The sequence below is a fragment of the Cervus elaphus genome, chromosome 20 (assembly GCF_910594005.1).
Source record: "Cervus elaphus chromosome 20, mCerEla1.1, whole genome shotgun sequence".
Classification (NCBI taxonomy): domain Eukaryota; kingdom Metazoa; phylum Chordata; class Mammalia; order Artiodactyla; family Cervidae; genus Cervus; species Cervus elaphus.
In genome coordinates, this window is record NC_057834.1 from 127,994,734 (window position 1) to 128,005,794 (window position 11,061).

Sequence of the window (11,061 nt, forward strand, 5' to 3'; positions counted from 1 at the left end):
TCCGGGTATCCCTTGCCTGAGATTGAATACAGCTAGCCGCTGGGGGCGGCGGGGGGAAAGGAGATGAGGGGGGCGGGAAGGAACATGGGGGGAAGGGAGGGAGGCCAGCAAAAGCTGAAGGGAGGGGACTGGGGCGGGGTCCTGGAGGCCCTGGAAGGTTGGGAGAGCCAGGTTAGGCCGAGCGGGCTAGGGCCGGCTCCAGTCTAAAAGGGAGGTGGGGGCGGGGTCTGGCCCCCAGCCTCCGGGACGAGGGCCGGGGGCGGGGTCCGCACCCCGCGGGCAGGGGCGGCCGGGGGCGGGGTCCGGGCGGGGCGGGCCCCCGCGCTCACTTCCTCGGGGAGGGATTGGGGCCGCGCTCCCACTCGCCCACACAGTCCGTGTGCCGCCGGCAGACTCGCCGGCTGCTCGCTCGGCCCCGGCTCGGCCCGGCCCGCTGGTAGGAGCCGCCGAGGGACGCGGCCCCAGCTGCCCACCTTCCCGCCCCCGCGCGTGAGCGCCGCGCCCCGCTCCCGCCGCCCGCTTCGAGGTGAGCTCCCCGCCGAACCTGGCTCCTCATCCCCGCTCCCTGCCCGGGAGGAGAGAGATGGTCAGCCGGGGGTTAAGGGTAGCCGCAGCCCCCGCCCTCTGCCCCGGGGCCCCGCCTGGGTCCGGCCGCGGGCGCCGGGAACACGCTGGGCTCGCTGGTGGCGCGCGGACGCCGAGCCCCGGGGGCGCCCCCCCCGGACCGCACCGCCCCGGGCCGCCTGGCCGGGGCGGGGGCTGCTACGCGAGTTAGGCGGGGGAGGGGTCCAAGTTTGAAATGGAAAAGCGAGAATCGAGAGAGACCCGAGAGAGAGGGTGAGAGAAACCGGCTTCCAGAAAGCCCGGTGGGAGCAGGAGACCGAGACTGGACAGGAGCGGCGGCGAGCTTAGACCGGAGGGTGCAGAGATACCCGAAACAGGGACAGAGACCGGGGCGTAGGTCACCAGGAGGCAGACCCGAGGCTTTGGGACGGACCCAGGGTTTGCGGAGCGGAGCACTTTAGGAAAAAAGTATGCAGTGACCCCAGACGTGTTGTCGGCCCGGTCTAGGGCCTTGGAGGGTTCCGCGCAAATGAAGGGCCCCGGAGCTTAAACTTCATTAGTCTTGTTGTCAGGCAGCCTCAGAGAAGCCTAGAGAGACATCCAGAGACTGGAGGCAGAGACACTCAGACATACTGAGATGCTAAGAGATAGAGAAGGGCCGTAGGTAAGATCCGAGACATTCCACCCTTTGGAGACACTGAGTTGCCAAGACTTGAGCGGAGGTAGAAATTCACAGAGGCTGAATTTGGGAGATAGCCGGTCAGAGATACAGACAAGAGAGGTACAGACACGAAACATACAGACAGCTGCTGAAGTACAGACACAGACGTCCGGAGTGGAGCAGAGTTAGATGCCGAGAGACAGATGTCACGGAGGGACGGTGACAGTTTCCAAGACAGACCCCGAGGGACTCAGGCCCCGAAAGATTGGGAGGGAAGGACATAGGAAACAGAACTAGGGGGGCAGCAGACCTGAGACAGTAAGGCATCAAGAAGGAGCCTCACACACTGGTGGAGACAGCCCCAACTTATTTTTAAACTCCAATCTTGGACGCTCTGCTTCAGCCCTGGGGGACCTGGGGTGAATGAACTGTTCCTCTTCTGTCCCCAGAGCAGCTGCTGGATCCTGCTTCCCACCCCCCCCCCTTCTCCCAAACTGCTCTGACTCCCAGGCCCCATGGTGGAGGGAGAGGGGGGAGAAGAGAGTGAAGAGTTTGGGGTTGATGCCTGGTAGCAAGGATGAAGTGGGGGGAGTTTAATTTCTCCCCTCAAGTGCCCTGTCAACTCCTGAAAACTGGGGGAGGAGGGATCAGTTCTGATTGTGAGTCACAGCTGTGGGACCTGGCCAGGGTCCTCCTGGACAGTGGGGGGTAGAGGGGGGCAAAGGGGTTGAGCGGTTGGCATGGGTACTTGGAAAGACTTCTGGATGTCTTCCAGTCTCAGGGCCGGCAGCTGGGGAGAAGAGCCAGGCTCTTGTACAAGTGACACCACCCAGCATCTCCTGTCCCCCTGCTCTTAAATGTTGACCACCCCCTCCCCCACCGTTTCTGGGGAAATCGGAAAAGGCTCCTGGCTGGGAGGCAGGGGACCTGGGCTCTCGGATACCTGAGTGATTTGGGGCATGCTTCTGCCTTATCCCTGGCCTCTGTACTCAGCTGTAAAGTGAGAGTGATACCCAATCTTGCCTGCCTTATGTGTGATCTGATAGATGGTAGGGGCTTCCCTGTGGCTCAGCCATAAAGAATCCGCCTGTAATGTGGGAGCTGCAGGAGATACGGGTTCAATCCTGGGGTCGGGAAGATCCCCTTGAGAAGGGAATGGCAAACCACTCCAGTATTCTTGCCTGGAGAATCCCATGGACAGAGGAGCCTGGCAGGCTACAGTACATAAGGATGCAAAGAGTCGGACACGACTGAAATGACTTAGTGTGTACGCATAGATGGTGGGTGGGCTTTGTGAGAGGCAAAACAACATGCAGGCATGTATACCTGCACACCTATGTTGGAGCTTTCAGAGTTATGCTCACTGAAGTCAGGCTTGCCCCCACTGGTCTCAGTGAGCCCCGTAGCCTGGGCCTCCTCAGTTTCCCCAGCAGAACTAGGGGGTTCCCTTTTAGTTCTCTCTCTGGGCCCACCCTGAGAAGGTCAAGGTCAAGGCCCAGCCAGGCCCCCTGACCCAGGCCTGGCTGAGAAACTGTAGTCTAACCCCACTTTGAGTAAGGGGCTAATAATATCAATAAAAACAGTAAGAACTACCATTTACTGACTACTTAGTATCTCCCATGTGCTTTCCAGGTACCATCACATTTATTTTGTTTTCATCACATCTGAGTCTGGCAACAACCCTAGGAGGTAGGAGGTAGTATTAGATGGGAAAACAAGCTGAGGGAGCTTAAGTGACTTGCTCGAAATCACCTAAGTTTATATTTCACAGTTCAGGCCTTTCCATACCACATGCTGCAGCCATTTAACCAGCCATTCTGAGATGCAGGTTCGCGGGGAGGTGTGTCAAATGTGTGTGTCTGAGTCAGGTGTAGGGGTGTATGTGTGTTGGTGGGGGCAGCGGCTGAGTGCCATCTGGCAGACTGAGGAGTCTCCCCCGCAAACCCCTCCCAGCCATGGAGGAATACAAGATGGGCTCCCTTTAGCTCCCCAGCCCTGCCAGGGAAAGGGGGCGGGGGGATGGGCAGAAAAAGGGCAGAGACAGGTGGGCCTTGAGAGTGCCCTTCACTCTGTCCTCATCGGAGCCCAGCTGGACAGACTAGGGGACCAGGGAATTCTGGGAGAGAAGCCGAAGCCACGCCCATACCCTATTTGGGGTGCCCCTGTCTCAGAGTGGTGACTGCCTCCCAGGGGGCGGACCTAGGACTAGTCTGGGCCTGGGAAGGTGGTTGCCGGGGGCCAAGCCAGGAAGGAAGGGAAGGCCCAGGGCTCTCCTGGAGCGAGGCATGGCCACTCTCCACCTGTGCAGCCCCCTGCTGCCCAGTGGCCGACAGCCCAGGCAACCCTCAGATGTTGGGCCAGAAGAAACCCAGGCCTGAATGGTGGGGAGTGGACTCCACCCTCTAGCAAAGCCCCCAGCCCAGGAGTCTCCAATCTGAAGACCCCAGCCCCTGGTGTCTCCTGGCCTGGAGTATGAACTGAGTGTCCTCCCGTGACAGAAGGGTAGCTGTGAGCTCAAGCCACCCCTTCAGAAGAGCCAGGCCCTCCAGGCCTGGGGCATCCGCTGGTGCCTGGTGTCTGAGTTAACGCTTGTTGCTAGAATTTCCTGCTGGGGGTGGCTGAGAAAAGGAGGGCTTTTCCTCCAACTTGAGCCAGGCCAGGCTCTGGGGACTGCCAGTTCCTGGGGTCTAATGGGAGGAGTGGGTTGGTGGGTCCCTTTTTGCTGCTCAGACTCATCTGCATCTGTGAGAAGATCCCCTTCCCAGGGTCCTGGTGGTTCCTCTCCACCCAGGATCCCAGTCCTCAGAGAGCGGGCTTCTTGATGGAGGAGGCTGGGGTGGGGAGCTCTGAATTTGGGCTCAAGATGGGAACCAGGGGCAGCAGAAGGGACCGGGAACCCCACTTCCTAACCCTCCCTACTCCCCAAGCTCCTGCTGCAGAGGCAGCTGTGTGGATGACCTCATCCCACAAACATGCTTTGTTCCTGAGAAAATGGAAAGTGTCTGAGGTTTGGTGGGGGGCTGGGTGTCTGCAGCAGCAGCTCTCCGTGCTCCCCCTTGCCTGACTCCCCACCCTAGAGGGGGCCTGACTGGCGAGTAAATGTCTTCAGTGGCTCCCACTCGCTCACCCTTCACTCCCCCAGCCCCAGACCCTTAGAAAAGCTGGAGAGAGGCTGTCTTCTCCCAGAGGCAGGGGGAAGGAAAGAATGACCCAGGGGATGGAAAGATTCTGGGGCTCTGCCAGGAGTGATGCCCAGCAGGAGAGAGGGCAGAGGGCACACTGCATCATCGCCTGTTCCCCTCTCTGTCCCCAAGCATCTCGTTTCCCTTTTTTCCTCCCCTGTTGCTGGCAAAACCTGACAGCTGGCCATCTGTGCTGTCACAGCTGCTGCAGATGTTGCAGGCCAAGGCTGCCCAGGCTGATGTGGTCAAAGATGCAGAGGGAAGTGGTGTGGGGTGAGGGCAGAGGGTCCAGCTGGGGAAGCTTGGCTGTGACCAGCTTGCAGGATTTCCTTCCTGGTTAAACCTGGGCTGAGCCTCTGAAGTCCTTGTTGTTGGATTCTCCTGGGAAGGGAGGCCCAGTGTTATTTCTCCCATCAGCCTCCTCCACCTCTACCATTCACTGGCCCAGCATCCTTCTTACACTCTGCTGTTTCCTGAATGGGGTTGAGGCAGGGAGAGGGGGGTGGTGCAAATAGCCCCATAGTCATCCCAAAGCACCTCACTCCAGGCCTCTGGCTATGTCCCTTCCTGGGAGTCAGGAGACGGTGAGAGTACTGTTCAGAGGGGAGAGGGTGGGGTGACTCCTTGCCCCTGCTCTTACACCCTTCTGGAGACAGTAAAGACAGTGGAGGCTAAACTCAGGCTAAATGTAGGGGCAGGAAATGAGTCACTGACCCAGGAAAAGCCCCCTCCCCCCAGTTCTGCCAGGGCCCAGATAAGAAAAGAACTGCTTCCTGATTTTTTCCTGACCCCTTCACCCCCAACGTTAAATACAGAAATAAACATGCAGGACTCTTGTGTTCCCAGAAGCACCCATTCCCCATCACCGTCTGCTCTGACCTGGCATTTCCTATGCCCAGTCTCTTGTTCTTTTTTTTTTTTAATGCAGTGTGGCTAAGCCACAGCCCCTCGGGGTGACCCCTGCCCCACCGTGTGCCCCTCGCAGGGCTCACTCACAGCCACCATGAGCGAAGCCTTTGACTGTGCCAAATGCAGCGAGTCCCTATACGGGCGCAAATACATCCAGACAGACGATGGCCCCTACTGCGTGCCCTGCTACGACAACACCTTCGCCAACACGTGTGCTGAGTGCCAGCAGCTGATCGGGCACGACTCACGGGTAAGGACTGGACCACGCAGGGCAGGGAGTGGGTGGAGGCTGGCAGGAGGGGGCAAATGTGCCAGCACCCTTGCCGCGCTCCCCCCAGGAGCTGTTCTACGAAGACCGCCACTTCCACGAGGGCTGCTTCCGCTGCTGCCGCTGCCAGCGCTCCTTAGCCGACGAGCCCTTCACCTGCCAAGACAGCGAGCTGCTCTGTAACGACTGCTACTGCAGTGCCTTCTCCTCGCAGTGCTCTGCCTGCGGGGAGACCGTCATGCCCGGTATGTTCCCGGGGGCTCCCAGGGGCTCACTGTGCGTGGGACTGGCATGCCTGGCATCTACGTAGGATCCGTGCACGTGCATGGGAGTGGCATGCCTGTCTGATACACACAGGGAGGCTTGATAAAGACCTGCCCATGCCACACATTCCTGGAAATTCTGTGCAGGATCTGTTGTGCCTGTTTGCTCTTTGGAGCTTAGCATGTGCAGGGACTGACACGCGTGATACACACCTGGAGGCTTAACACGTTTGGCACACGTAGGGTACTGAGACTGTCAGTGTTTGTTGCATTGGGGCTTGTTGTGTGCAAAGACAGAAAAGACAGATACATAGGACTTAACACTTATGGTGACCTGCATGGCTCAGAATGTGACGATTTAGAACACATGGAGATTGGCACGATGAGGATATGTACTGAATCTGTCATGTCCAAGACATTGGACTCGCTTGCCTCGTAGATGGGGGTCTTTGTGTGTGTGCTCACACTATCACATCTGGTGTATAAGGGCTTGCTTAGCATATACTGAGTCATCGCGCCCATCACCTGGAGGCCTGGTAGCAGCTGAGGTCGTCATATTCTGGGACAGGTGGGGACTTCACTTAGGCCAAACCCTCAGGTCACGTGCTCAGCCAGCATGTCTGGTGTTGGGGGAAAGTTAGCATGTGCAACATACGAGGTGGGGACCCCGATGAAAATGCATGAACACCACCTTCAAGGCTGCGGGAGCAGCAGGGACCCTCCTGGAGGGTAGCAGAGGGTGGCACTCAGGAGCTTGGGACACAGCCTCTGAGTGGGACCCCTGTTCCCCGCAGGGTCCCGGAAGCTGGAGTACGGAGGCCAGACGTGGCATGAGCACTGCTTCCTCTGCAGCGGCTGTGAGCAGCCACTGGGCTCCCGTTCCTTCGTGCCCGACAAGGGTGCCCACTACTGCGTGCCCTGCTATGAGAACAAGTTTGCTCCTCGCTGCGCCCGCTGCAGCAAGGTGGGGGCGGGGCGTGGCGCTCCACTGCACTCAGGGGAGGGGGTGAGCAAGGCTCTGTTGTTGCGGGGTGGAAATCCCCACACCCCCCCCTCCCCCGGCTGATAGAGGCTGCCCCCACAGACACTGACGCAGGGTGGCGTGACATACCGTGACCAGCCCTGGCATCGAGAATGCCTGGTCTGCACTGGGTGCCAGACGCCCCTGGCAGGGCAGCAGTTCACCTCCCGAGAGGACGATCCGTACTGTGTGACCTGTTTCGGAGAACTCTTTGCACCCAAGTGCAGCAGCTGCAAACGCCCCATCACAGGTGGGTCAGAGGGTCCAAAGACTGCGTGGGGCGGGTGTAGACTGGGGTGGGGGGACGGGGAGCCTGGTCTCGGTGAGGCCAAGGGACAAGACCCACCCTCCAGATGGCAGCACTAATCCTCAGCCTCCCTCCAGGACTCGGCGGAGGCAAGTATGTGTCCTTCGAAGACCGCCACTGGCATCACGGCTGCTTCTCCTGCGCCCGCTGCTCCACCTCCCTGGTGGGTCAGGGCTTCGTGCCGGACGGAGACCAAGTGCTCTGCCAGGGCTGCAGCCAGGCTGGGCCCTGAGCCAGGGCTCCCGGACTAAGGCCCTTCTCCAGACCGCCTCTGGGACCCAGCCTCTCCCCAATTTGGGGCTCCCCTTGGGCTCCAGGATTCAGCCTCCCCACTCCAGCGTCCTCAATCTGGTACTTCCTGACCCAGGGCCCCCAAACCTGGGCTCTCCCGGAGCCTTCATCATCATTCAAATCCCCTCCCCAAACCTGAACTCCAGAACTCTCTCCTCCCCGCTTCAGGTCGGGCTTGCTTCCCAGACCAAGCCCTTTCCCCAAGTCAGGGCTCTGGGACCCAATCCCCCTTCAATCTAGACTTGTCTCCAAAGACTTTAGGTCTCCTATGGGTGCCTGAGAGGTCCTCAGAAGTCGAATATACTCAGGCTTGACGCTCCCCACCCCTGTCCCACTGGGATCCCCAAGGATGGGGCTGTCTGGGCAGCACTGGTTAGGGGGTCCTAGGGTACAGGTTTTTGCCCATCCCGTGTTGTGAGTGTTTTCTCTTTTCATTTCAGCTCTATTTTGCCCAGAGATGGGCAGAGGGGTGGGTTTGGCTCGCCCCCCTCTTTCAGATTCTGCAATAAAGCAGTATGAGAAAGTGAAGGCCTCTGTTTGGCTGGGGGTTGGGGGAGCAGGCGGAGGTGGGTGGAGGGGCAAGGAAGGGTCCTTCGCACCCAGGGACTCGGAGGCTCGTCCCACCTCCTCCCTGCAGGGCAGGAGGAAGCTTCCAGGCGGGGTGGGAAACCTCTCCCGAGAAAGGGGATCCCCGCCGCCGCTACCGTCCGTCTTTGGCTTAGTCGGCCTCCCTTCCACCTCCCCCGCCTTCTGGCAAAGGACTTTTTCCTCCGGTGAGGAAGAGAGGGATTTAGGGAGGTTGCGGATCCGAGCCTGGGCGGGGGCGGCTGGTGTTGGCTTCCCCGCCAGGTACAAGTCTCTCCCCTCCCTTAATAACCACCCCCCCCCGAACCCCACGAAGCATCCAATGCGAATCCCCAGTCTGGGCCCAGACCCTCAGCCCCCTTCCCCCTCTTCCCTAGGATTAACGGAGGCGGCCCGGGATCCGCTCGCGGCCGCACGTTTTTTGCCAAAAAAGGCAAGGATGCAGCTGCACGCGCCGCGGGAACATCTGGATCCGATTCCCGGCATGAATGGGTCATGGCCCCGCCCCACCGTGATTCAAGGGCGGGGGCGGGAATGAGCCCGGGGGTGGGGGGGCTGTCCCCCAAAATGAGGCGATGGGGCGGAGCGCTGCTCCCCTCTCCCGGCGTCCGACGCCCCTGCCCCTGCGCTCTCGGCGTCCTGCGGTGTGGGCTCCGCGGTCTAGACTGGCGGAGCCCGACTCGTGCGCCCTGGCGGCCGGCGCGGGCTGAGCCGCTGACGTCCTGCCCGCGGCCTCCCCTGGGTGGGGGCCCCCGGCCGGGCAGGCGGACCTTCGGCGCCCGGTGGGGGAGGGGCCCTCCGGGCCGGCAGAACCGCGTGATTATATGTATCTGAAATGAAATCCTCCCCGAAATTCTATGGGGCGGGCGTTTTTCCGTTTCACAGAGGTGGAGACTCTACTTGTCAAGTTCCCGAAATAGGTAGATCCGGGGTTCTACTCCTTTCCACACTGCCTTCCCGGCCCAATTTGAATCCTCAACTTTGACATTTTCAACAAACCTTGATGAATGCCCACCATGTGTGCTTATCATTAATGACTGCATGTTGACATTTTCGTCTCTTTCTTCCACCAGCCTCTGAGGGTTGGATTCACGCCTGCCTTGCTCACCCGTCCACACTCAGCCTCGGGCACTTAACTACATGTTCAATAAAGAACTTACCGAGGAAGTGTAGTCCAAGTATAGAAAACAGCTAATGCAAAGACCTGGAGGCCTGAAAAAACATATGGTGTATTTTGAGGAAGCAGCAAGTAATTTCATTTGGAGGAAGTGCCGAAAGACTAAAACAGTAGGCAGCAGCCAGGTCATGAAACGCCGAAAGCCAAGTGAAACAGACCTCACCCTGTGGGTAAACCAGGCAGTGGAAATCTTTAAGCAGGGGCGAGAGATGATCACTTCGCTGCATAGTGAATAATGGATTGGAGGGGTAAGATGAGTAGGCTGGGGAGGAGGCTGGTGCAGTGGTGCAGGTGAGAGAGAATGAAACAGGTGGCAGCTGGAGTGGAAAAGACAGGACTTGGTGACCGGTCTGAAGGAATGAGGAAGGAGAAGGTTTAAGGGGAAGGAAGGCATCAGGTGAATGGTGCTCAGGTGACCCATCCACCTAAGAGGAAAGGGATGTGCAAGTACGGTAATGGATCATTGATTTCAAGATAAACATTTTTCAGATTTATGACCTCAGAAACCAGATGCAACCATATAATCGACCATGTGACGTAGCTGAATTGAAAAAAAAAATTTTTTTTCTTTCTTAATGGACCATAAAACAATGGTGGGGTTAACACTTGATAGTGTCTCATACGTGTTGAAACATGGTGAATCCCAAATCTTTACCCTTCCACCCCCACCCCCACCCCTCAAAAGATACACACACTGAGTCTGCAATCCAGAAGAGGAATTTCTTACCTCTCTCCCGGAGGTGCAGGAAAAATTTCTGGGGATTTGTTGTGTCTGGGGGTCCTATCCCTAAGTTGGAGGTCTTGCTTAAATTTTTAGACACTAGCAGCAGGCAACCACTCACCTACTTTCTATCTGTATAGATATGCCATCTGAACACACACTAATGTGTTTTTCTTTGCGTGTTTGCCTTCTTTCACATAACATGATGCTTTCATGGTTCATCCGTATTGTAATATTCCTTCATTGCTGAATAATGTCCCATTGTATGGATACATCATATGTGGTCTGTATATTTACCAGTTAATGACTTTGGGGGTTGCAGCTTTGTTGATAATGAGTAGTGCTGCTATGAATGTCTGCACATATGGACATAGGTTTTCATTTCTCCACCTAGATGTGGGCATGTAGACTTGTTTCTTTTTTTTCTCCCCCCTCCAGTTATATAGTATTTTACTGCTTGAATGCACTATATTTTATTTAACCAGTCCCTTGGGTTTCCCAGGTGGCAGTAGTGGTAAAGAACCTGTCTGCCAATGCAAGAGAAATAAGAGATGTGGGTTTAATCCCTGGACGGGGAAGACCCCCTGGAGGAGGGGGTGGAGACTCACTCCAGTATTCTTGCCTGGAGAAACCCTTGGACAGAGGAGCCTGGCGGGTTATGGTCCATAGGGTCGCAAGGAGTCGAACATGACTGAAGCGACTTAGCATGCACGCAGCACTGCTGATAGACAATATCAAAAGAAAGGAAGGGAAGGAGAAAGAAAAGAAGAAAGGAAAAAACCCCGCGATCATCCTCATTTTACTGAGGGAAAAACGTTGTCACAGGTCACACTGAACTGGAGACTCAAGTTCCGGTTCTCCAGCTCCCATCCGTGCTCCTCAGCTACTCAGTCCAGCCCGGCCGCACAGCTAGGCAAGTCACCGCAAGCCAGGTCAGATTTCTCACCGCCAGGCTGGTGGATTTCTGTGTGCCCCCTAGAGGCACCTGCAAATCGTTCGGTATCGCGCCACACACCCTCGGCCGGCAGGGGGCACTGCAGCCGTCTCCATAGTATGGACTGGGTCTCTAGCGGTGCTCACTTTTCCTCGAGTCCCCGAGGAACTTCCGGCAA

General features: G+C 57.7%; 1 protein-coding gene across 2 annotated transcripts; it reads left to right on the top strand.

Moving 5' to 3' along the window:
* Positions 1-324: 324 nt before the first annotated feature.
* Positions 325-7,994, top strand: FHL3 (four and a half LIM domains 3). Of its 2 annotated transcripts, none has more exons than XM_043875911.1 (6): positions 325-526; positions 5,393-5,566; positions 5,655-5,829; positions 6,642-6,811; positions 6,932-7,118; positions 7,253-7,994. In XM_043875911.1, the coding sequence occupies exons 2-6, from the start codon at positions 5,411-5,413 to the stop codon at positions 7,405-7,407; spliced, it is 843 nt and encodes a 280-aa protein (XP_043731846.1). In that variant the 5' UTR covers positions 325-526; positions 5,393-5,410; the 3' UTR covers positions 7,408-7,994. The 2 variants fall into 2 exon arrangements, with proteins under 2 accessions (XP_043731846.1, XP_043731845.1); XM_043875910.1 differs by having other exon boundaries at positions 326-526; positions 5,336-5,566.
* The last annotated feature ends 3,067 nt before the right edge of the window (positions 7,995-11,061 follow it).